Genomic DNA, 25834 nt, shown 5'->3' on the forward strand with positions numbered 1-25834 from the left:
CTCGCGCGCACGCATGGGGCCCATCGTGGCTGCCGTGCGTGTGTGTGCAAGTGTTTGTGTTCGTGCACGTTTCCTAAAACATGCAGAGTTCGGTTAATGATTAAATTCCTAATTCTATTTGATAAATTAATTAAATTAGAGTTCTTGTAGGATTCTAGGTTTAATTAATTTGTATCTGAATAGGATTTCGATTCCCTTTCCATACCGCTATAAATATGAGGCTAGGGCTCACAATTTATAACACAAGTTTAAAAGTATTCAAAGTGAGTTTTTGAGAGAAAAATTCAGTCACACATTTGCCTATAAAGTGCCGAAAATAATAGTACCTTAAGGGCGATTCTAGTTGGTCAATCTTAAGGCGGATCCGGACGTGCTGTGGACTATCTACGGAGGGACGACACTTGGAGTCCTAAAGACTTGTTCTTGTTCGGTTCGGGCGCAGCTAGGGAAGGCACGCAACAAAGAGTATGCATCTAATCTATGCTAAATGATTATGTGTAAATAATATGTTTTCCTGGGTTTATGGTTTTTCCGCATGATTTATGAATTGTCATATGTATCATAACCTAACAACTGCAACCAAAAATTCCAAGCATCCTCCACTGAATCGAATTCCATGCCGATTTGTGGACTATATTTTTCGAGTTCCTGTATATCCATTACTATGAGACAAAAAAATATTGGTATCAATCATCAAATGATAATATGTGTTAAATTGCTACTATGTAAACCGAATAATCAGTTAATTACGCAAGATAATAACGTTATAAGTGTAATCAGCATAATATTCATAAAAAAATCATTGAACACTATTCTCTAAACGAATACAACATATAAACTGTTTCAATTCTGAACATATTAGCTTCTCTTACTTACAATGGCTGCTCGAAGTTACGACTTCAATGTTCGTCGGTATTTGCAGGCAATTGTGTCGATTGTGTATATAGAGGGATACAGATTGTTGCTTCAATTTTTTTTTTTTGAAAAATAAAAACTTATAGCCACAAGCCTTCAATCATAATACTGAGTATGTATAATGTTATGTGCAAGTATCCGTAATTTATTTATCTTCCCGTGAAAAACAAAGAGAATTTCCCACCAAAATTGATAATGATGAAGATTTTGGTGGGAGATACCATAAAAGACTAACTTCCCCTATAATTTAGGAGCAGAGTATACGCACGCCCCTAATCCTGACTTGTTTCTTTTCCTTTTTTTTTTTTGCTTTTTTTTAATTAGTTGAGTTAGTAGAGCAAATCTTAGCCATTAAATATAATAGAAGGCCAAGATCTTTTCAACTCTATTTTGTAGAGTTTTTCTCCAACTCCAGAGGATCCGAACCCATTAAAACACCACTAAAAGCGTGTTCTTGTATGGTAAGTAATTAAAGTGAATCCATATGAGACATAAAATAATACTATAGTCTTAAAAATAATGTTAAAAAAACCAAAAGAAAGTCCATATGAGACATAAAACAATACCAAAGTCCTAATTATGATGTTAAAAAACCAAAAAAATAGTTCATATAAAACCAAAAACCAAAGATAATGCTTTGAAAAAAACACGATTTGAAAGCTATGCTAGAACCAAAGTCAATTCCGTCAATAAATATGTATTCAATGAATTTTGAATTGTTTAGCTCATTTGAAAGGTTTGACCCGTCACCTTATGTCAATTACGCAAGGAAACATGGAAACTTTTGGTCATATATGTATTTTATTATTCAAACTCTATATGATCACAACAAATCCAAAAAAGAAGAATAAGCATGGCTCAAAAGATCAACAAATCTTCACTAATCTTCTTACTCCCAATCCTAATTATCTTAACTACCATTTCCAAATCAACATCACTTTATCCAATTTATTCCTGCTCAAACACCACTATGTTCGCCAACAATACCCAATATCAAACCAACCTAAACACCCTCTTCACTTTCCTCTCTTCCAACTCAACCACCCCAACCGGCTTCCATCAAGCGGTTTCCACCAACGGCACCGCCACGGATGAGGCGGTGTACGGTCACTTCCTCTGCCGTGGTGACCAAAACGCTACCTCATGCCAAGATTGCGTTACCACGGCCGTGACCATAGACCTCCCTAGGCTACACTGTCCTAACCGAAAAGAAGCAATAATATGGTACGACAAGTGCATGGTTAGGTATGTTGGGTATATGTCACAAGTTCTAATTACTACAAGTAATAATTAAATTTTTTTTTTATATTTGCCTACTTTTATCAATCTCTTTATTCGCTTCCGCTTGCGCTTCTAACCCCAACAAGGTACTCTAACTGCTCGTTTTTCAACTCAATGGATGATTCACGAGCCGTGGTTTATTGGTCGGATCCGGGTCAAGTAATTCGCAACGAGACCCGATTCATGGAGCTTTTGAAGAAGATGATGAACAACGAAATTGCCGTTAGAGCTGCACTCGGAGGATCACAGAAGAAATTTTCAACGGGGTTTGTGAACGTTACGGCGTTTCAGACAATATACGGGTTAGGGCAGTGTACACCAGATTTGAGCCCTAGTGATTGTAATACTTGTTTGGAGACTGCTGTTGGAAGCTTTATCGTGGGTCAAAGTGGAGGAGTTATGCCGCCTAGCTGCAAAGTCCAATATGATATTATTCCTTTCTTTGATTTGTCATTACTTCCGCCACCGCCACCACCATCGTCGCCACCATCACAACCATCACAACCACCGTCCTCGACGGAAGATTTCACTCACACTAGGGGTAAGACAAATTTTCTTAATTAGACATGATTTTCTCTATAAGTTTTAATATTGATCGACTGATCGAGAGAGGGGAAAGAAAACAACAAAGAATATTGTTTCTATCTAATTAACCCAAAACATAAGTCATATTAACTCCGTTTCAAAATAATCTTTACACTTTGTTTTATTTTAACTTTCAAGATGAAAATTTACTACCATACCATTTTTACCTCCATAATATTTACGATTTCCACTCGCTTCTCTACATTTATTCATTTTTTCTTACACTCTTATCTAGCGAATCCATTGAACAATAGTTGCATCATGGACACCTATTCAGCATGCGTGTGTAGTCATGTGGGTCTACCGGCCCTTACCACAAGTAGTACATTAACCCTCGCGCTTTATAAATTAACAAAGGAAAATTATGGTTTTCTACCACTATGGTACAATTTCCACTATGCATTTTTCACTCTTTTCTATGCTGTTCTGAACTAGAATTTTCAACAATGACAATTATAACTAGGATTTTAAGCTTAACTTAACTAAATTTTACTAAATTAAACTGAACTTTCCAAAATGATTTTGTAGGACATGGGAGCTACACAGCGAAGATTGCTATCCTAATCACAGTACCAACCGTTGCACTAACTTCTCTTATAGTTTGGTTGATCTATTTCTTGTTTAGAAGAAGAAAGACATGGAGAAACGCTAAAAGTAAGCAAAATCGTCTCTACTTCAAATCATAAATAATGGTACATTCCAAATACATTTATAATTGTTAACCATCTTAGTTTTCTTCTTCTTTTAGCGGATTCCGGTTCTCTCCACCGAGTTAAAAATGACGAAAGCATAAGTTTAGTGTCTCTACAGTTTGATTTTCACACCATTAGGGTGGCTACAAACAACTTTTCGGATGCTAATAAACTTGGCCGAGGTGGATTTGGTACAGTTTATAAGGTACTATCTCTATTTTGTAACGATCTTTACACTTTATGGTTTAGTCAGTTTGTTAGTGATCACCTTCTTGGTTGATCACAAACTGAAAGTAGCAACTTTCAGAAATTGCAGAAAGAAAGAGAGAAAGAAAGAGAGAGAGATTATTTTCTTATTGAATGAATAATGATTACAGCATAATTGGCCTTATATACAATGATTAGGTGACGTGTTGGAGCCAATCAATGTGCTCCAAACTAACACACCAGCAAGCTCTAACTAACACTCTCTATAACAGAAACAGAAGCTAACAACTACACTAACAGAATTCAGTTACATTGAACATTCTAGAAGGCTGTGATGCAGTTAGCTGTTGTTGCTTGAGGTGAGCTTGTGCACGAATATTGCTTGCTGTATTGCTGTAAGGTTGAGTTGATCATACCAGCATTGAGATCATGAGTGTGTACACCAACACCCCCCCTCAAACTTGGGATGGGTGAAACATGAGTCATACCAAGTTTGGAGGAAAGAGTTCTGTGTTGATGACTAGGGAGAATCTTAGTGAATATGTCAGCTAACTGGTGCTGAGTAGGGAGATAGCTGAGTTGTAACAGACCTTCAAGAACTTTATCTCTTGTAAAGTGGCAATCAACTTCAATATGCTTGGTTCTTTCATGGAAAATAGGGTTAGTGGCAATGTGAAGAGCAGATTGATTGTCACAATTAAGTTGAACAGGTTGTAAACCAGTGACCCCCAATTCCTCTAGAAGTCTCACAATCCAAGAAACTTCACTAGCTGCTTGTGACATAGCTCTATACTCAGCTTCTGAAGAGCTTTTAGAGATAGTTGTTTGCTTCTTGGATTTCCAGCTAATAGGAGAATTGCCTAGCAAGAGAATATATCCAGTTACTGATCTTCTAGTTGAAGGGCAAGAAGCCCAATCAGAATCAGAGAAAGCTTGGAGTGTGAGTTTATCAGTAGCTCTAAGCAAAATCCCTTGACCAGCAGTGTGATTAACATACCTCAAGGTATGAGTGAGAGCAGCAATATGATCAATCCTGGGTGAATGCATGAATTGACTAAGTGATTGAACAGCAAAGGCCAAGTCAGGTCTTGTGTTGGTGAGGAAATTTAGCTTGCCTACATAGCATCTATACAAGTCAGGATTTGCATAAAGATCACCCTCAGGAGAAAGCTTTAGATTCAAAGGGAAAGGTGTGACTGCTGGTTTAGAAAGATCCAGTTCACAATCATGGAGCATTTCCTTAGTATACTTCTTCTGAGTAAGGATGTAACCTTCTGTTGTGTGACAGATTTCAATCCCTAGGAAGAAGTTAAGTAATCCCAAGTCTTTGATGCTAAATGTCTGATGTAAATGAGTCTTTAGTGCAGTAATAACAGATTCATTTGATCCTGTGATGATAATATCATCAACATAAACAGCCACCACTGTAATGTCAGTAAGATCATGTTTGATGAAAAGAGAATAGTCATTCTTTGACTGTGTAAACCCTTGAGATTTCAACTCAGCTAAAAGTCTGGCAAACCACTGCCTAGATGCTTGTTTGAGACCATAAAGAGACTTAGTAAGCTTGCACACATGTCCAACAGGAGCATTGACACCTTCAGGAACTTTCATGTAAACTTCCTCATCAAGATTTCCATGTAAAAAGGCATTGTTAATATCCAGTTGGAACAATTTCCAATTTCTGCTTGCAGCAATAGAAATCAGACACCTAACTGTGGACATTTTCACAACTGGGGAGAATGTTTCATGGTAATCAATACCATATTTTTGAGTGAAACCCTTGGCCACTAATCTGGCTTTGTACCTTTCAATAGAACCATCAGCATTTTTCTTAATTCTGTAAACCCATTTGCAGCCAATTGCTTTCTTGCCTTTAGGAAGAACCACAAAATCCCATGTGTGATTTTTGTTGAGAGCTGTAATCTCCTTTTCCATGGCTGTAACCCAGTTATGATCACCAGCAGCTTCAGAATAAGAGGTGGGCTCAATCAAGTCCATATTTGCTGCAATTAGGACCTTTTGTTTGTCAGGTAACTGGTCAAAAGCAACAAGGTTGCACCAGTGTCTAACTGGTTTTGAACAAATAAAATCTTGATAGTGAGATGGCTGTTTTGGTACTCTAGTGGACCTTCTTGGAGGAGGAGCACAAGGTTGAGTGAGATCTGAAGAAGTGTGAACAGTTTTTGGGGAAGAAGGAGATGGTATGGAAGAAGGAGAATTGTGAGCAGGAGGTGAAGAAGTTAAAGGAGTAGAAATGGAGGAGATATGAGAAGAGATATGAGATTCTTCATTTTGAGCAATAGAAAGAGAAGAGGAATCTGAAATATCAGTAACAATTGAAAGGAAAAATTTGGTTTTGTAAGTGGAATAGGGGGAAGATGAAAAATGATATGGAAAGTGTTTTTCATGAAAAACAACATCCCTAGATGTAACAAGCTTATGAGTAGCAAGGTTAAGAACCTTGTATGCTTTCTGATCACAAGGATATCCTATGAAGACACATGGATCAGCTCTGGGATCAAATTTTGATCTCTGTGTCTTTGCAGTAGTAATGTAGCAAAGACATCCAAACACCCTTAGATGAGACAAGTCTGGTTTTGTACCAAATAGCTTTTCATAAGGAGTGCAGAAATTGATACTTTTCAAGGGCATTCTGTTGATGAGATAGGTAGCAACAAGAATACATTCACTCCAGTATTTATCAGGGAGATTGGATTGAAATGAGAAGGCTCTAGCTGTTTCAAGTAGGTGTTTGTGTTTTCTCTCAACAACCCCATTTTGTTGAGGTGTATAGCTGCAACTTTTCTGGTTTAGAATACCCCTTGATTGAAACAACTCTTTCATGCTACCTTCTGTCAAATCAGGTGCATTATCTGATCTAACATGTTTAACCTTTAAGCTAAACTGATTTTCAACATAAATAAGAAATTGAGTCATGATTTTCAAAGAACCTGTTTTATTTCCCATAAGATGAGTCCAAGTCATCCTTGTGTGATCATCTAAAATTGTAAGAAACTGATTACAATGAGAAGAATCAGGAATAGAGTAAGGGCCCCATATACATCAATGTGTATTAATTCAAAAGGCCTAGTTGTTTTGATGCTACTATTAGAGAAAGGAAACATAGCCTGCTTAGCTAAAGGGCATATCTGACAGAAAGATTCAGCTAAGCATCCTGGTACATCAACTCCTTGTAATCCCTTTATTTTGGCAAATGACATATGTCCTAACCTAAGATGCCAGAGTTTGGCTTCTTGGACAGCAGCTGACCCAACAATAGAGAGAGCATACTTATTCTTGCTAGACACCAGTAAATCTTCACTTAAACTGTACAATCCCTTCTCCAATCTACCAAGCAGAATAAGCTTGTTCTTGGAAAGGTCCTGAAGTAAACATTCATTAGTTGTGAATGAAACAGAATAACCATCATCACAACAAAGTTTGGATACTGATATCAAATTGAACTGAAACTCAGGAATATGCAGCACATCTTTAAGTGTAATATTTCCACCTAAATGAATGACACCTTTGTGCTTAACTGTCAATTCTGAACCATTAGGAATAGTAATAGTATGCTGAGCATCATTCACAGATTCAAAAGAACTGAATAATGACAGATCTGAACACATATGACCACTAGCACCACTGTCTAAAATCCATTTTTTCTTGAGATTGGAAAATAAACAGAAAGTACCTTTGTGCTGAGAAGTTGTTGCTAATCCAAGTGAGTGAGAGCTGGAATTCTCAACTTGATTAGAAACCTGATTATTGTTGAGGTATTGCATCAATTGACTGTATTGATCTTCAGTGAAAGTAGCATGAACCATTCCTGAATCTGTTTCATTCTGATTTTCTTTGTTGAAGCTTTCATCAAGCTGTGCTGCTGCTGCAATTCTCTTTCCTTTATTTTTGAAATCTTTTGGATAGCCATGTAGCTTCCAGCATTTGTCAACAGTGTGATTTCTCATTTTGCAATGATCACAAAAGAGATTATTCCTGGTTGAGGTTCTGAACTGATTTGTGTTGGATGTAATCTGAGAGCCAGAATTAGAGCTGTATTGAGGCTTGTAGAACTTGTTGTCAAACCTTTTGACACTGAATGCAGCAGATTCTGTTGTTTGCAATTGATTTCTGACAGTGTGCAACTCTTTCTGCTGCTCTTCTTGGAGTAAGAGTCCATAAGCCTTAGATATTATAGGTAAGGGATTCATCATGAGAATTGCACTTTTAGGATGCTCATATTTCTGGTTTAATTTCATCAAGAATTGTATCAATCTCTGATTCTGCTGAGTTTTCAGAAGTTGTTGTGTGAGATTACAACTACAACCAGTGCAAACACACGTAGGTAGGGGTTCTAATCCATCTAGTTGGTCCCAAAATAGCTTGATTTTACTGAAAAAACTAGCAATTCCTTCATCCTCTTCTTGTGTTAATTCACTCAACTGATGCTGTACAGAAAACAATTGAGGACCAGATTCTCTACAAAATCTGTCAGCCAATTCAAGCCAAATTGCTCTTGCTGTCTTGAGATAAAAGACACTTCTTGCTATTTTAGGTTCAAGTGAAGCTAACATCCAAGAAATCACCAAATCATTACATCTGCACCACAATCTGTAGTTTACAGAATTTATTGCTGGCTGATTTAGTGTTCCATCAACAAAACACAATTTGTTTCTTGCAGATAAAGCTATCATCATAGATCGTTTCCAATCATTGAAAAACTGTCCCTCAAATTCAATATTCACCAATTTTGTAGCATTTAGATCACTGTTGCTCAGATAGTAAACAGAACTAGGATTTTGAGATTGATCTGTTTGATCAGGCATTTTTTATTGATCTTTTTGAGTGTTTTGCTGATTGAATATGCAAAGAAGAAACGGATTATAGCAGGATCTGATTTAATCACTGCTCTGATACCATGTTAGTGATCACCTTCTTGGTTGATCACAAACTGAAAGTTGCTAAGCAACTTAACAGAAAATGCAGAAAGAAAGAGAGAAAGAAAGAGAGAGAGATTATTTTCTTATTGAATGAATAATGATTACAGCATAATTGGCCTTATATACAATGATTAGGTGACGTGTTGGAGCCAATCAATGTGCTCCAAACTAACACATCAGCAAGCTCTAACTAACACTCTCTATAACAGAAACAGAAGCTAACAACTACACTAACAGAATTCAGTTACACTGAACATTCTAGAAGGCTGTGATGCAGTTAGCTGTTGTTGCTTGAGGTGAGCTTGTGCACGAATATTGCTTGCTGCATTGCTGTAAGGTTGAGTTGATCATACCAGCATTGAGATCATGAGTGTGTACACCAACACAGTTTTATAATATATACACATAATGTTACTAGTACGTACGTATAATATATGCACATAATGTTTTTTTGGTGTTAGCACCCGGTTCACACTTAGGGCTAATCCGGATTCTAAGCCAGTTTTGGGTGGATAGGTTTCAGTCTACTCCCAATTATTGTTGCGGGGAATCGAACACGGGTACGGTCCTCCCTACCAAGTTCAGCCCCAAACACCACTGAACCAACAGACAATTAACAATATATGCACATAATGTGTCTACTAGTATTATTAGACTAATGTAAAATGTTATATGAAACCAGGGAAGATTAGCCAACGGACAAGAGGTCGCGGTTAAAAGGCTCGCAAAAAATTCCAATCAAGGTGATGGCGAGTTCAAGACCGAGGTTTTGTTAGTGGCGAAGCTTCAGCACAGGAATCTCGTTAGACTCCTTGGGTTCTGTATAGAACGTAAAGAAAGAATTCTCATCTACGAGTTTGTTGCCAATACAAGCCTGGATCATTTCCTGTTCGGTACGTATGACTATATATATAGATGGTTGTAGACCGGGTTAGGCTTCGTGTCAAGCCATGGGTTGTGGTACGGGTCGGGTCATGCTTTGGTCCAAGACATGGGTTGTGGGTCGGACTGTATCTAGCTTTGGGTCAAGTCATGGGCCTGAACGGGTCCAGTCTACGCCGAGCCACCTGTAACGTGTTGGGATGAAATTAAAATTAAAAAATGAGGTCCAGGTACAGCTCAGGCCCACGTGTCAGGTCATCGTGCTTAATCCTAGTTTACTCCATTTAGCGTGTTTTACCATGATGTGTCGTGCTTTTTCAAAAAAATGCGACCCACGACTTCTTGCTCGTGTCGGACCAGATTCTTTTTCTGTGGTTGGGCCAGGCCATGCAATATTTAATTCCATATAGGTAAATTTGTAAAAAAAACTAACTTATAAAATTGAATTTTTTTGAAAACTATCTTATAAAATAAATTTATGTTGTAAGATACTACCTTTCGTAGGAATATAAACATTGATTCAAGATTTCGTGATTGACTTACTAAATGTATCTCACGTGGTATCTAACGGGGCAAATGGGTAATTAAGTGACACGTAAGATGCATATGGTAGAGTCAATCCCGAAATTTTGAGTCAACCTCCATAATTTGGAAAAATGTAGTATCTTACATTTTTACAACATAATTTCTTTTATAAGTTAGTTAATTACAACGGTTTTTTAAGGTGTATTTTCGCAAAAACACAATTTTGTAAGTTGATTTTTGACAAATTTACTTTCTATATATACAGAATGTTTCAGCAGAATGACAGTTCGATCACATTAATCCTCATATGAACCGAAACATATGTTGTGCAGATGTAAGCAAGCGATCATATTTGGACTGGAGAAGCCGGTACAACATTATAGTGTGCATAGCTCGAGGAATCCTTTACCTTCATGAAGAATCTCGACTACGAATCATCCATCGTGATCTTAAGGCCAGCAACATACTTCTTGATGATGAAATGAATCCTAAAGTTGCAGATTTTGGCACGGCTAAGTTGTTTGAAGCTGATCAATCTCAGGGTGATACCAACAGAATTGTTGGTACCTAGTAAGTCTATTACTTCGTATTGTTCAATTCATCGATCCTCTGTTTTTTTTCGTAATGGTCATTACTTTTTACACTATTTACATATTCTACTTCGATTATATTTTTGAATTACTATCCATATATATAAAGATAAAACATAGTAATGTAGGATCTTGGAAGATTTTTTTATTTTCAAAATATCAATTTTTTATAATTTTTTGTTAAAGAGTGTTAAATATATTAATTATCAAAGTTGTGTATTGGCATGCGTGAAAGTATATAACACGAAGTATGATTTCTTTACGCAGTGCATACATGGCTCCGGAATATGCACTTTATGGTTTATTCTCTGTGAAATCCGATGTCTACAGCTTTGGCGTACTAGTTCTCGAAATTATTACAGGTAGAAAGAATAGAGGCTCTCCCAATGGCAATGAGGAAGATGAAGAGGACCTAATATACTTTGTAAGTGTCAAGTTCAAGATTTTCCTAATAAAGACTAGTATGTTACTCCCTCCGTATTTTTTTAGGAGTCACACTTACTCCCTCCCTAATCTTCTAATTTGTTTAATATATCTAATTTTCTTTAATGATCACCACTACAATAAACTTGCTCTGTACTTTGATTAAAACTCTTTTTTCCATCATCTTTTTTCTATTTGTTTACTCCCTCCATCCACTTATTTTATTATTTTTATTAGATTCAACTCTCATTCTTTAATACACGTGTCGATCAACATGTGACTCCTAATAAAATATAGAGGGAGTAGTAAACAGTTATTTAGTCCATACTAATTTACTTTATGTAATAAATATAAGGTATAAACGTTTTTTCACAAAATTGGGTGGTCGGCAGCCCTACCCAGACACCTCCGGGTCTCGTATGAAACCTATTAATTACATCTAGAGTATCAGAGAAGTATCAGATCATCTGATCCCTAGGGACACGACACCCCATAAGAGTCTTAGCAACATCGGCCGTAGCACTAGTGTTAAACTCTCTAGCTAGATAGTACATATAGCTGGGGCTGTCAAAAACTGACCCGATCCAACCGATTTCTGACAAAAATCGAAGTGACCCAAAAAAAAAAATCTTAAACTCAATCCGCATAAGTATAATGGCCCCGTACAACTACATTATCCGATTAACCCGAACCGACTATACCTAACCTGTAACCAACTGATATCCATGCACCAAATCTGTATCTTATGGATAATGTATTCTTGCAGGTATGGAGAAATTGGAGAAAAAATACACCTCTGAGAATTGTGGATCCAACATTGTCAATAAGGTCAAAGATTGAGATTATAAGATGCATACACATGGGTTTGTTATGTGTTCAAGAAAATGTAGAGGATCGACCAACAATGTCATTTGTGGTGTTGATGCTCAGTAGCCACTCGCTAACTCTTCCGGTGCCTTCTTCTCCTGCGTACATCACGCCCACCACTAATGGCAGAGGCACTACTAGGCCTCGTGACAGCAAGGAAATATATGTTGGGCGTTCATCAGTGAATGAAGATTCTATTACTGACCTCTATCCACGATAGGGTTCTAAGATTAACAGAATGATCAATCTAAATATGGTTTATACACCCGGGTGGGCAATGCTCATTGTAATGGCTCACCTTGTTTTTAAATGAACATATAGTTCAAATACAAAGAACATATTGTTCATACCCAACAAATATATAGCGAATGAACATATGGTTTAAATCCAAAGAACATATAGTACAAATATTTCATTTGTACATGTACTATGAAATCTAGATTCTCAAAGAACATTTGTCAGTGAATGAGGATTCTATTATTGACATCTATCCGCGATAGGGTTCCAAGATGAAATCAACGATCAATGACCGACCTAGAAATTGTTTGATGTTTCCTTCCTGCATTGTTAGAGTACTTGTTCCTATTTTGTTTAACTTAATGATGGGAAATGGGCTTGTTCTTCGTATAATTTGTACTAAATTCTTAAAAGTAGTAATAGAACTAATTAGTTAATGACAATTAGTCAATTACACCATAGCACAGAGATTTGATCACTTCTAACGATAAATCCTGGCTGAGCACTACAAGATATGGTTTCCATGTCTTATTCCTTGTCATAACTCAGAAGTCAACTACTTAGCCGTGTCTTGTTTATAATTTTTCCGTTCCACAAATATCTTTTGTAATACTACCTCCGTTCTTTAATGTTCTTTACGCTTTGTAATGTGTGTTCAAAGTGTGAAAACTTTGACCGTGGATTCTCACTGTTATATACATCAAAATATATTATCATGTAAGATCTTGTTAGATTGCTCTAATTAAATATTTTCAAAATATCAAGTTTTTATACTTTTTTTCACATACAGAAATGGATATATAAGTCGTTAAATATTGCATTGGAGTCCGTGCAAATAGTAAGCATAAAGAACATTAAGGAACAGAGGTAGTATATACGTAAGAAAATATGTAATCATGTTAGATTTGTATCGATATATACTTTCTAAATACCAACTTTTTTTTATAAGTTTTACTTATGGATATATAATAGGAGAAAATAAAAGTCAAAGTCATGTATTGGGGAATGTAAAGTTAACATGATCCAATATTTAAGGAACAGATGAAGTATAAGAAATGCATAAAAATGACTAATAGAATAGGCGGCGTACGAACACAAACATGAGCAAAAATGGTACCAACACTTCACCACATCTCACGATCTCTTCCATTAATCATCATCCTTCAAGTCTTGCTACTTCTAAAATCTATTACCGGAGACTCAAAACCAAATATTGCTTCCCAATATTGTATTAACAGCACTAGAAATTACACAAAAAACAGCCAATACCAAAACAATCTCAACACCCTCCTCAAAGATCTTGTATCCCATGCCACAAAAACCAAATACTTCAACACCTCTAAAGGCGAAAGTACCCCTTCTGATAAAGTCTTCGGTCTATTCTTTTGCAGAAGTGACATTGATACTCGACTCTGCAACGACTGTGTGCAATCCGCAGCATATGAAATTGTAAAACGCTGTCCTGGTAGAAAAACCTCTCTTATTTTCTACAAGGAATGTACATTACGGTATGCAAACCGCTATTTCTCAAACCACCCTGAAGAATACGACGCTTGGATGACTTGGAGAAGCGTCGGAAACACGTCTTATCCCTCTAAAATTGAGCAGGTTCTTCCAAGTATAATGGAGTTCATTATTATGAATGCGTCTTACCAAGCTGCTTATCGTGGTTTTGCTACGAGAGAGGCTGATCTCTCTCGTGGTATGAACTTGTATAGTCTCGCGCAATGTACACCAGATATACTTGGTTTACAGTGTGAGAAATGCTTGCGTTTTGCTTATAAAGATTTGATAGATGATTGTTGTAGAAGCCAAACGTTGGCCATTCTCCGGCCTAGTTGTATGCTGATTTATGATACAGCGCCTTTTTATGTACTCCGGCCTCCCCCTCTGCTGCCTTCTTCACCACTCTCACCAGGTAAATACATCATTCATTTTATGCTCCCACTACAAGAAATTGTACCATTAACGACAGGAAATTCTGTCGCTAAACGCCAATAATAGTTGATTAATGTCAACCTAAAAGGAGGACGTCATTAACCCGTCGTAAAAGACATTTGGGACGATTGTTCCCATTTTTGTTTGGTCGTTAACCCGGTCGTAAAAGGCTTTTGCGACGCGATTTTTGACCCGTAATTAGGTTATCATTAAAGATACAAATTCTTGTAGTGTCCATTTGGCACGGTGTAAAATGTTTTCATGGAAAATAATTTCACACTTATGAATCATTTTACGTTATTTGGTTTGACAAATGATGAAAATAACTAGCTTTTGAGCCCGTTCATAGAACGGGTGGTTGTATAATAGTTGTTCAGATGTCTTTTGAAGTTTTAATTAGTGAGTACTTATGGTTTTTGGTAATATATTAATTAAATAGAGGTGTAATTTGAAGGTTGGAAAATATAACAATTATATGTTGAATAAATATTGGATGTTAAAGGGTGGAGTGGAAGAGACTAATGAGTATATTAGACTATTAATAACTTGATGTTGAATAGGGAAAATGGAGTGGAAGAGGCATTAGAAGTTGTAAATCATAGAAACAATAAAGAAAAATTGAAAAACACAAAACAAAATGATGGATGAAAGGAGAGATGCCACATAACTTCTAATAATGAGATGTCACATGGCTTCTAATAATTTATGGTGTTCCTTTTTAAATACTAGGTATAGATTTTTCATGACTACCTCAAATCCGTCTTCCCATCAATCTTCACTCAACCATCTTCTTCCATTTTCCTTTTTCTATTAATTTTCTTGTAATTAAGGAGTCAAACAAAGGAAAAATAGTTTGGAATTGCATTTTCTAGAATTATTTTTCACTGAAAACGTTTTACGTCAAACCAAACGAAGTCTGCCTGCACTAGTTTCTTGTGCACACAGGATGCGTGTTTGTAATTTAAAAATTCAAGCAAAAATTGATTAATTTTTTTTTTTTTTACTTTGCATTATGTATTTATGTGGCATTCTCCTTCAGATTCCGGTGGAGCAACGAACAAGAATAATAGTGTTGTGTACTACATTATCCGAGCTGGAATTCCTGCAGCAGGCTTCATTGTGCTACTTCTATGTGCTGTTATTGCTTTCTACGTTCATGGAAGGAGAAAGAAGAAGAACAACAACAACTTGGGTAAATTCTATTTTAAAAGGTGTAAAACTTGTGTTGAGGAAGTATTTTCGGATATCAGATATGTGCTTGCAAATGCATATCATAGCAAAAGACAAAATAGGAAAAAGTACAAAAAAAATTAAATGGTACTTTTTTAAACAAAAAGTTACTTTTTTTTTACAAAATGGTACTTTTTTACATGAATGGTTCTTCCTTTTTTGTCTTTTAGCTATTTGTCTTTTAACTTATATGTGTATTGCCACACATATCTGATATCTGAAAAAACAACCTCCTAATAGGCTATTTTACAAGCAACATGTCGAGAAACGCGCTCTGACCCATGAAACATCACACGTGACCGAACTAAAAAAGTGGACCTCACACGTGGGGGGGGGAGTGTTGAAAAAAGCCTTCCCAAATAACACATGTGAGTGTCTCACATTGAGAAGAGATGAGAGAGTTAATCGCTTAATAAGGCTAAGGGGCTACTCCCCTTATTGCCATATGGTTTTAAGGTGGAACCTCCTTTGAACTTGATAAGTGGACTCTCTCTCTTGATGTCGGGTGCGGCCCAGACCCGTATTTAACCCAACATGACATTGCATAGGAAACAAGACTTCTTAAACACCCCAAAAGCTTCCTGATAAACTAATGCTCTAATTTCAATACCCTTAACATAATCTAATTACCCAACATTATATTGCTAATGCACATGTTGTCTTATTATTGTTGAACATGCTATAAAAAACTTAACATTAAAAGCTCTATTGTTTCAAATTAGTAACTGAATGTGTTCTTGATGTTGGTTTAACTTAATGTCAGTTTTTAATTTTCTTATATACTACCTCCGTTCTTGAACGTTCTTTACTCTTTGGAATATGTGTGGAATATACGTGTCAAAATATGAAAATTTTGATTGTAAGTTTTCACTATTATATACATCAAACATTATCGCGTGAGATCTTATTATTAGATTCATCTCGATATGTATTTTCAACTTTTTATAAAAAAAATTCACATACTTCGTACAAAGTTGGATATATTAATGGTCAAATATTACATCAAAATTCATGCAAATAGTAAGTGCAAAAAACCTAAAAAATGAAGGTAGTATATCTACAGTTTTGTAATTCCTTTGGTTATTGCAGAAAAAGACAACGCTACCATCGAGTCATTGCAATTTGATCTCGAATCCATCAAGCTCGCAACAAATAATTTTTCAAATGATAACTGGCTCGGAAGAGGTGGATTTGGCATCGTCTATAAGGTATTGGACCTTCGCCGGTGTTTAATTATATTAACCAAGATACTAATTAGTTATTATCTAATAGAGTATAAACTTAATCTGGGGGTTTCAACCATCAGGTTAAACTATAAAAGACCAACTAAATCAAATATTTGAGTTGATGGTTGAAGCCACAAAATTAGTTTTATACTCTATCACTATCCAATTATAGAAATATAATTAACATTAACCAATACACGCATATCTTGTTTTTTTTTTTCAGGCCAAACTGCCCGATGGCAAAGAAGTAGCCGTAAAGCGGCTAATAATGAAGGATTTAGGACGGGGTGGCGATGAACAATTCAAGAATGAGATTCTTATATTAGCCAAGCTTCAGCATCGAAACTTAGTGGCACTTTTAGGATTCTGCTTAGAAGAGGAAGAAATGCTTCTCATTTATGAGTTCATGCCCAACAACAGCCTGGATAAATTCATATTTGGTTAGTAGTTAATCTATACCAGTACGGCAATATTGTCCGATTTTGGATATTGGATCCGATTTGATCCGAAATTTTCGGATCGGGAAATGTGATCCGAATCCGATCCGAAAGTTTTGGATATTCGGATTTTTCGGATGTGATATTTCGGATCGGATATCCATAAATCCGAAAACTATCCGAATTTTTAAAAATTAAAAAAACAATCACGTTTTAAACTAAAATATTTCAGATATTCGATCCAAAATATCCGAAAATTTGAATCGGATTATCACATTTTTCTATTGTATTTTTTAAAATATGGAAATATTTCGGATATTTCGGATATCCGAAATGAAAGAATTATTGATCCGAATCCGATCCGAAAATCAGAATTTTTTGGATATCAGATCCGAAATATTCGAAATCTTAAAACCGAATCGAATATCCGAAATTTCTAATAGGATCATTGAATTTTCAGATCGGATCAAACGGATCGAATATTTTTGCACACCCCTATAATATTAGGGGTCATGCCGCTACATATAAGTATATAACCAATACTTAAAATATGAAATGATGCCATATAAAATCATATGCACACATTGATCAACATTCAGAAAAATGTACAAATGTTGGTACTGAATTACTGATGACTTTAACCAACCAATTTTTGATGACATCCACACAAGATTAGTCATATTGTCATATACTTCCTCCGTTCCTAAATAGTTGCACCGTTTTAACTTTCACGTTTGCCAACGCATAAGTTTGACCATCAATACTTATACTTATGTATTAGTAAAAATTATAAAAAGCTGATATACTTAAAATATATATTAAGATAAACCTAATAATACTTTGTATAATAATTTTTAATTTTATTTATTAGTAGAAAATTAAGGTCAAAGCAAGACAAGTGAATAGTGTCAAAAGTCAAAATGGTGCAACTATTTAGAAACGGAGAAAGTATATATGCACGTATCTAAATATATTAAGAAGTCTTGTCAAAAAAAATAATTATATTGAGTACTGTTACTAAAATTCAATGGCAATACATTATACATGTCAGGCCGCTACATATAACCAATACTTGGACTTTGACACGATGCCATATAAAATCATATGCACACGTTGATCAACATTGTCTTCCGAAAAATGTTCAAATATTAGTACTGATGACTTTGACCAACTAAATTTGTTGACATCTACACAGAATTAGTCATACGACTCATATGGTAAGTATCTAAGTATCTTAATGAAGTTTGTATGACTGCATGTATGCATGATGCAGACACAGCTAGGCATACATTTATACGATGGGAGACGCGCTATAAAATAATCAATGGCACTGTAAGAGGACTTGTCTACCTCCATGAACAGTCAAGACTTCGGATCGTTCATCGAGACCTGAAAGCTGGAAACGTTCTCCTAGATGAGGAATTCAACCCAAAGATATCAGATTTTGGAATGGCGAGACTATTCAACATAGACCAAACTCAATCAGTAGCAAGCAAAATTGTTGGTACTTTGTAAGTACTCTGTGTATACCTTTGTGCACATCTATTGTACTACCTCTGTTTCATTTCACGATACTTAGATCATTTCTCTTTGTACAATAACTGATGAAGTGGGTAAATGGTTGAAGTTGGATAAGTTTGTCCATTTAATCGGATCGAGAAAAGAGAAAATCTAAAAAAGAAAACCTGTTCTTAAGAGGGAAAAAATAAAAGGTAATTACGACATTTCACCAAAAAAGTTACTCCCTATGTTCCAGATTAGTTGTTACACTTACCTTTGCACAAAGTTTTAGGTGATAAGTGGTTGTTTGGTTATCAATTGTTATTTTATTGAAAACGTAGATGTAATTGGAGTAAGTGGGGTATTTTTTCAATTGAATGAGACAGGGTGTGGGGACAAAAAAAAAATTAGTGGGAAGAGAGAGACAATATAATAATTGTGGAATCATTCCTAATTTAGAAGTGTAACAACTAATATGGGACGGCCGAAAAAGAAAAGTGTAACAACTAATTTAGGACGGAGGGAGTATTAAAAACAAAATGATGCAAGTATTATGAAACATCTCAAAAACGAATACTATGTAACTATTGTGAAACGGGGGTAGCATATTGCAACTCTGTATTAAAAGATTGTTATTTTCCAACTGAATTTAATAATTGACAACTTGTACAGTGGATATATGGCTCCTGAATACGTGCTCCAAGGACAGGTTTCTATGAAGTCGGATGTCTATAGTTTTGGTGTACTAGTCTTGGAAATCATAAGCGGGCAAAAGATTGGCTCATTTCGATCCGAAGAGAATCAAGAAACCCTTCTTGAATTTGTAAGTTCTCTGAGAAAACAATTACCTAGTACTAAAATTAAAACATTCAACAATTATGTCAAGTTAAAAAAGAGAAACCGTCTAGGCCAGTAACTAGTTGTTTGATCAAAACTTAGTTTTTTGTTGTGAAATTTGAACATGAAACATGATTGTTGATATATAACCTGTTTATGTACATGTGAGCGGTCCTACGTACATGTGGAGAAATGAAAATAACCACTAAATTCGGTAACTCGAGGTTTTCTACACGTTAAGTGGCTTGTGACTAAATTGGACACAAGTCACCCAATATAATTTTTTAATAGCAACATTGAATATATCAGTATCAATAACACAAATGACTCGTATTAGTATTGAATAGTAATGTACTGGTATACCAATATCACAATAATCAGTACCATTACCAAATTAATGAGTATAGATAAGAGTCACTTGCATCCATTTTGGACATAGACTTGCTCTGCATTACTCCTTTCTGGATGGAAGTGTGAAACCTCGTTTATAGTCTGTAGACTTTAAGCGGGAAGTGATTTTGCCACACACCATGTGCGAAGGTATAAATATGTGTGCTCCACTCAATTAGAGATGCGTCAAAATCAATAAAGTTGTGTGTCAAAATCAGTTTTCCTCGTCGTTCAAACTCTTCTTTATCTTGAATATATCACTACCAATAACGCAAATGACTCGTATTGGTATTATTTCGTAGTGTATTGGTATACCAGTACCTATATCAATACCACGGTAATCGGTACAATACCAAATTAATAAGTACCCATAAGAGTCACCATTTTGGACACAAGCTGGCCACTTTTAACATAAACTTGCTAATTTCTGAATGGAAGTGTGAAACCCCTTATCTATAGTCTAAAGGCTTTTAAGTGGGAAAGTGATTTTGCCACACCCTGTGTGAAAGTCAGACACTTGTGTTCTACTAGTATAGAGATGTGTCAAAATCAATAAAGTTGTGTGTCAAATCAGTTTTATTAGTCTTTTTCTTTTTATTGACGATGGATTTTGGTTTCCTAGGTGTGGAAAAATTGGTCAGATGGCACAGCTTGGAATGCTGTGGATCCTGCATTATCAAATGCTCATAGCACTGAGGTCCTGAAATGTATTCATGTTGGTTTACTATGTGTCCAACAGAACCCAAAAGACAGACCAACTATGACTTTAGTTGATCTTATGCTAAGGAATGATCCCATCTCCCTACCAGCGCCATCGAAGCCTGCGTTTTTCGATAGGAGCGACATCCTAGACGATGCTCCGCCACAGGGGAGTTCTTCAAACCAATCGAGCAGCACATTTGTTGGAAATTCAACAAACGAGGTTACTATAACACAGCTTCAACCTCGTTAGTATCTGCGTCTCATTTTACTTGCTCCATTTGACCCAAAAAAACTCTCATAAAAATTGTCAATTGGGGTAAGTAAAAGGAGACGGAGAGAGTAATATACGATAATGCAGTCCTTTTATTTTGTAATTATGGATATGTTAGCTTTCCATCATCGAATTTCCTTTGCTCCAAAAAGTAACAATTGTAACATTTGATTTCGCATTGGAAACTATTCTAGGAATTCGAGTCTTTGCTCATTCAGCGGTAACTGCTACCTCATCTGGATCCGTCCACTTAGGAATACATGTTTCTCAATCAATCAGTGGAATTTCACCGTATTCTTCAAGTTAAATGCTCCTGAAAGTGATCTTAGGCGGGTCCCAGTTATTAATCGTATTGTCCATATTAGTTTCATAATTTCTCACAAATTGATCATTTTCAAGATAATTTCCATCTATCCATGACTCTAGAAGTCCGCAATTTAGAAGGTGGACCATGGTGCACCTAGAGCATGGTGCACCTTAAGAACACTAGTATATAATTGAAAGAACATCTGGTTACGGGAAAAAAACATGAGTATTTTTTTATTTAGGTTTTTAATAAATAGTAAAATAATATATTATTTTTATAATAAAAAAAAAGTGAAATATTATATCGCATGTTCTTTTGCCGTAGTATCATGTTCTTTTGCTTATGCACATATGTCTTTTGGTGCACCATGTTCTATGTGCACCACGGTCCATAGTCCACGGATTGAAGTCAAGCCAAAGCAGCCCCTTGACTCCGGAAGTCTAAAACATTGTTACATTGATGACTGTATCACTTTTCCTGATTTTCATATTTGAGGGCTTTTCTGCCGTTGTTCAGGATGCTGAGTTTTTCAAGTTGATTGATGAAGTAAAAATAAGAAAGAATTGCCCCCTATTTCTCTACTTTTTCCCTACACAACATATAACTTGTGTAGGTGTGGAATTCTTAATACGAAAATGATGTACAAGTAGAAACTTCTTTGGTTATTACTACTCTCTTCGTCTCTTTTTGTTCATTATGTTTGACTTTTTGCATGCATTTTAACGACTAATTAATGTGCATTGAGATTCATCTATTTTTTTATTTAAACAAGCCAAATTACGTTTATTTATAATGTTTTCAATTTTATCAAAATTCTAATATTGGGGAAATGAAAAAAAAAAAAATTATGTGATGATATAAAATGAAATGTAAAGAATATTTTTGGACACCCAAAAAAGAAAATGTAAAGAACAAAAAGAGACGGAGAGAGTAGTAGTTTATGAAGATGTGAAATTGTGCGATGCTTTTATGGAGCCGTTGTACTTTTGTGTGTGGCCTGTGTTATTACTGCGGTGTGCTCCCAAATTCATTATACACCAGTTTCTCTGTTTTGTAACTCTGTTTCGTGTCAGATGAAACAACTCATACCTTTCCTATTTTTTTATTTTGGAAACTTACAACAAATAATAGAAAACTACTTCTCGTGGGTTTCATATTTTACTTTTTAGTTTTATAAAAAACAGAAAACAAAAAACGAACACGAACAGAATACTATATGTATCATGATTCAATCTAAATCATACTACCTTTAAAATCAAAAACTGAAAACTGACATTGATACCGAACGAGCACTAAAAAAACCATAAACCATGATTATGTACTACTAAACTAATTCATAAGGAAACTTTAAAGATTGATTTGTTCAAGATTAAGAAACAACAAACCAATGTCAGACCAAATTTTCTCCAGAACTTATTAAATCCTGTGGCAGAATGAACAATTACCAGTAGTCCAGTATCAACACCCAGTAATCAATTCATTGTTAATCCTTCATCCTGAAATCAGAGCTTCTGACATTATAATCACCAAGAAAACTACAACTGATGAATAACCGCTCCAGATTAAGCTACAGGAGGGTGAAGAACATGATCTTGCGAAGTATCAAAAGCAGCTTGAGGAACAAATTGCCAAAAGGGAACACTGGAGTAATTAACCAGTGGCATCAGTTTGCCACCAACTGATTGATACGGCATAGCATACGGAGTTGGAACTGAACTAGGATGGAACTGCAAGTTAGGACGAGTATCTAACTCTTTGATTCGCTGCTCCATTTTCTCTTTCTCTGATACTAAGCTGTGTTTTTCAGCGCGAAGGGCTTTCTTCTCTGCCTGCAGTAGTACAAAGTTCAGATTTGTAAGAATCCATCACTTGATAGTAAAACACTTAGAGATCGGAAATTCTAAGGATATTGTATTATGGCTGTTTGTGAGAAATAAGGGATGTCAATGGGGTGGGCTGGGTGCGGATGTAGTAGGTCTCTTCATTCCCATCCCCACCTAAAATTTGCATCCTTATCCCCGCCCCATCACCCATGGCGGGTACATAATTCATCCTCATCCCCGCCCCAACAGGTACAAACTAAAATCCATCCTCGCTCCACCACCCGCCTGGGTATCCATCCCCGCCCAACCACCCGTCTGGGTATCCATCCCTGCCCCATATCCACGCCAATACCCGCCTCCTTTTCTTTAAAAAGAACCCTAGGGGAAAAAAATAAGTATCTGTCATAACGAAAATTCCAAACAAACAAACTTAAAAATCTCACCTAAATTAGTATTATCACAAACAAACAAATCCAAAAAACAAATTGTTCAACTTTAGAATTGTTTAAATTTTTAAATTCACGTAGGAAAGAATGCTCGGATCCGATATGAAGCGGGGCGGGAGGGGATGGGGCGGGGCGGGTGGGGATGAGATGGGGCGGGGCGGGCGGGAGGGGATGGAGCGGGGCAGGCGGGGCGGGAGGGAGGGAGGGGATGGATGGGGTGGGGTGGGTGTCCCATGAAACCCGCCCCACTGACATCACTGAGAATAGCTAGTCTATTTGCTGATGTATGATCGGTTTTTTTTTCACAGATAGATCAAAACCATTCATAAAAGAAAGAACCTTTAATTCGTTGTTCTTTTGTTTTAATTCTGCATTCTGTCTGGTCAAGCTACTAGATTCTTCGCGTAACAACTTCACTTGCCGAATAGCATCAGTTAGTATAGCTGCTTTGTCAGACTTGGGTGTTGTTGTTCCAGACTCCAACATAGCACTTAACTCAAAGAATCTATCACGAAAATGGTAAACAAGGATTTTGAGGAAAGTGATAAGTTGAATTCTGATCTAAAAACCCCCCAGAAAAATTTATACATGCCTATTATTTAGATGGTCTCTTCGTTGTTTCTCACGGCACGCTTTAAAGCTGCTGGATGCAGCGACTGATCCAACACGAACCCTGCAGTTGAATAGCAAAGATTTAGTTAACAGACAGTGCAGAGAAGAAAAAACTTAAAATAAAATAAAAAAATTCGAGATATATTTCTCAAATGAAATGAATGTGTACCTTTTTCGACAGCAGTCTTCAGAACCATCCAAACCCTCACTTGAATCTTGAGTGTCCAAACTGGATGGGAAAAACAGAAAGCATACTCAAAAATATTGTAATGTAATCTTCAAATATAAGCCACGATTATACCTTGGTTCGGAGTCTGTTTGCACTAACTCGTCCCCTAAACTATCCGTGCTTCAATGGTGCAGAAGAACAGAACCACAAAAGATATATAAACAGACAAAACTATTGCCTGTAAATAAGTACATCCATGGACGAAAAGAGTTCATCTACAAATAGTTTAACTTGCCAAAATCTAATTTCACAAATACAGTTAGTTACTCTGAACCCAACTGTCAATTACTCTGATACCAACTGTCAATTACTCTGATCCCAACTGTCAGTTACTCTAATCGGTTTAACTTGCCAAAATCTAATTTCTCAAAATACAGTTACTCTGAACCCAACTGTCAGTTACTCTGATCAGCTTATCAGACAAAACAGTTGAACAGCTCTGTAACAAGGATAGAGTGAACAAACCTATGGGAGGTGGAGCTGGGGAAAGAATTGAGGCGAGGAATAGACGGCAAAGGAACATCAAAACGCGTAGTTGAGTCACAACAGGTGGTTGGAATATCATCAAGAAGACTGCAAACCCAGTTGAGATCAAACTCCACCCCTTCAAGTGACTCCATCCCTTGAACTTACTCTAACAGGTGAACCACCGGAATTTTCAATAAAGGTAAGCGCCTTTTTGTTTCAGAGAAAAGTTTTTCTTTCTGTTGTGTGTAATACACAAGTTTTGATAAATACTGAACAAGTCAATTAGAAGGAGTAATGTGCAAGACTAAACAATACAGTCATGTATAGGAAATGAAAGAATTTGTCATTTTCTGGGGCTAGATTGGGCAAGGAAAGAAAAGAATAAATTAATAATCAGAAAAAGTTTTTTTTTTTTTTTTCAGTAAAGAGTGGCGTGTGTTGAAGACTTTTTAATATGAAATAATCAGTTTATGCATGTTACAACCAGGGCTACTTATAAAAATTTAAATAAAAAAGAAAAAGAAAAAGAAAAGAATAATCAAGGCTATCTTTTCTGATTATTTGCCCGTCAAGTGAACAAATGAGCAAAAAGAATTTACCTTACTTTACCGGTTGTATAATAAAAATTGCCAAATAATCAGTCAAGCAATCAAATTGAACAACCAGGTGTAGCAAAAACTTGCAGAAATGGCATACTTGCAGCACATTATGTCAACGTCATATATGTTCTATATTCCATTTCTGGAAACTGTTTAGAAAAGTAAACAGGTAGAAAGAATTATTCTGCCAATGAGCTGTAGCTTTGACAAATAGGTGAGTGGTCTATTACTCTATTATTATCAGATCTTTCTTTAATCCCCAAAGAGAGTTGCACTTCTATTGGTAGTGTGGAGTCCTTAAGCTTGAGCTCCCTTGAATGCTTTATGTGGGATGTCAAAGTCAGCACCAAAACTTGGCAACTGCTCTATTAACCATAACGTAGACCTGCGTAGCTAGGTTGGCTAGCATGTGATAGCTGTTGGTTCAATAGGGTCATTTCTACTTACCTAATAAAAAATATTAAAAAAAAGGACAGGACCAAAAGAGGTGGGAATGGCTGAATTTCTTCCTGTGAAAGATCAGCTGCATGCAACTGTATCTGTAATCTATGCAAAAGGAGGTAACTCTTTTATCCTTGTCAGTTCATTTTATACCAAGTTGGGTAATGGATAGCATTATGAAAAAAAAGACAACTACTTGTGGCATGCAAACAGAATTTATTCACTCATTTT

The 25834-nt window shown here is 36.1% G+C and overlaps 4 protein-coding genes across 4 annotated transcripts; 3 read left to right on the forward strand and 1 right to left on the reverse strand.

Annotated features, from left to right (window-relative positions):
* Positions 1–1723: 1723 nt before the first annotated feature.
* LOC110805284 (cysteine-rich receptor-like protein kinase 44) lies at positions 1724–12579 on the forward strand. The gene is made up of 8 exons (XM_022010880.2): positions 1724–2160; positions 2283–2737; positions 3310–3435; positions 3530–3678; positions 9306–9516; positions 10363–10600; positions 10888–11044; positions 11810–12579. Exons 1-8 carry the CDS (start codon positions 1769–1771, stop codon positions 12128–12130), a joined length of 2049 nt encoding a protein of 682 aa, XP_021866572.2. The 5' UTR covers positions 1724–1768; the 3' UTR covers positions 12131–12579.
* Positions 12580–13257: 678 nt separating this feature from the next.
* LOC130462958 (cysteine-rich receptor-like protein kinase 25) lies at positions 13258–16633 on the forward strand. Its single transcript, XM_056831956.1, has 4 exons — positions 13258–14065; positions 15125–15277; positions 16405–16523; positions 16622–16633. The coding sequence occupies exons 1-4, from the start codon at positions 13258–13260 to the stop codon at positions 16631–16633; spliced, it is 1092 nt and encodes a 363-aa protein (XP_056687934.1).
* A 102-nt stretch (positions 16634–16735) lies between these two features.
* Positions 16736–20908, forward strand: LOC110805283 (cysteine-rich receptor-like protein kinase 44). Its single transcript, XM_022010879.2, has 4 exons — positions 16736–16981; positions 18252–18489; positions 19151–19301; positions 20328–20908. Exons 1-4 carry the CDS (start codon positions 16810–16812, stop codon positions 20655–20657), a joined length of 891 nt encoding a protein of 296 aa, XP_021866571.2. The 5' UTR covers positions 16736–16809; the 3' UTR covers positions 20658–20908.
* A 1304-nt stretch (positions 20909–22212) lies between these two features.
* LOC110805270 (transcription factor ILR3) lies at positions 22213–25790 on the reverse strand. Its single transcript, XM_022010869.2, has 5 exons — positions 24561–25790; positions 24036–24095; positions 23847–23927; positions 23594–23759; positions 22213–22814 (listed from the first exon to the last, which is right to left on the reverse strand). Exons 1-5 carry the CDS (start codon positions 24713–24715, stop codon positions 22548–22550), a joined length of 729 nt encoding a protein of 242 aa, XP_021866561.1. The 5' UTR covers positions 24716–25790; the 3' UTR covers positions 22213–22547.
* Positions 25791–25834: the final 44 nt, after the last annotated feature.

Source organism: Spinacia oleracea, chromosome 6 (assembly GCF_020520425.1).
Source record: "Spinacia oleracea cultivar Varoflay chromosome 6, BTI_SOV_V1, whole genome shotgun sequence".
Taxonomy (NCBI): Eukaryota; Viridiplantae; Streptophyta; class Magnoliopsida; order Caryophyllales; family Amaranthaceae; genus Spinacia; species Spinacia oleracea.

What these genes read in the sequence shown, in the direction of transcription:
- LOC110805284 (XM_022010880.2), top strand. Translation starts at nt 1,769, where the DNA reads ATGGCTCAAAAGATCAACAAATCTTCACTAATCTTCTTACTCCCAATC. An exon ending in AGATTTCACTCACACTAGGG is followed by an intron (nt 2,738 to 3,309) that starts GTAAGACAAATT and finishes ATGATTTTGTAG; the next exon opens with GACATGGGAGCTACACAGCG. An exon ending in CCTGGATCATTTCCTGTTCG is followed by an intron (nt 9,517 to 10,362) that starts GTACGTATGACT and finishes TATGTTGTGCAG; the next exon opens with ATGTAAGCAAGCGATCATAT.
- LOC110805270 (XM_022010869.2), bottom strand. Translation starts at nt 24,715, where the DNA reads ATGGAGTCACTTGAAGGGGTGGAGTTTGATCTCAACTGGGTTTGCAGT. An exon ending in GAAGACTGCTGTCGAAAAAG is followed by an intron (nt 23,928 to 24,035) that starts GTACACATTCAT and finishes ATTCAACTGCAG; the next exon opens with GGTTCGTGTTGGATCAGTCG. An exon ending in AGAGACCATCTAAATAATAG is followed by an intron (nt 23,760 to 23,846) that starts GCATGTATAAAT and finishes TTTTCGTGATAG; the next exon opens with ATTCTTTGAGTTAAGTGCTA.
- LOC130462958 (XM_056831956.1), top strand. Translation starts at nt 13,258, where the DNA reads ATGGTACCAACACTTCACCACATCTCACGATCTCTTCCATTAATCATC. An exon ending in TTCTTCACCACTCTCACCAG is followed by an intron (nt 14,066 to 15,124) that starts GTAAATACATCA and finishes ATTCTCCTTCAG; the next exon opens with ATTCCGGTGGAGCAACGAAC. An exon ending in GAAGAACAACAACAACTTGG is followed by an intron (nt 15,278 to 16,404) that starts GTAAATTCTATT and finishes TGGTTATTGCAG; the next exon opens with AAAAAGACAACGCTACCATC.
- LOC110805283 (XM_022010879.2), top strand. Translation starts at nt 16,810, where the DNA reads ATGAAGGATTTAGGACGGGGTGGCGATGAACAATTCAAGAATGAGATT. An exon ending in AGCAAAATTGTTGGTACTTT is followed by an intron (nt 18,490 to 19,150) that starts GTAAGTACTCTG and finishes CAACTTGTACAG; the next exon opens with TGGATATATGGCTCCTGAAT. An exon ending in AAGAAACCCTTCTTGAATTT is followed by an intron (nt 19,302 to 20,327) that starts GTAAGTTCTCTG and finishes TTGGTTTCCTAG; the next exon opens with GTGTGGAAAAATTGGTCAGA.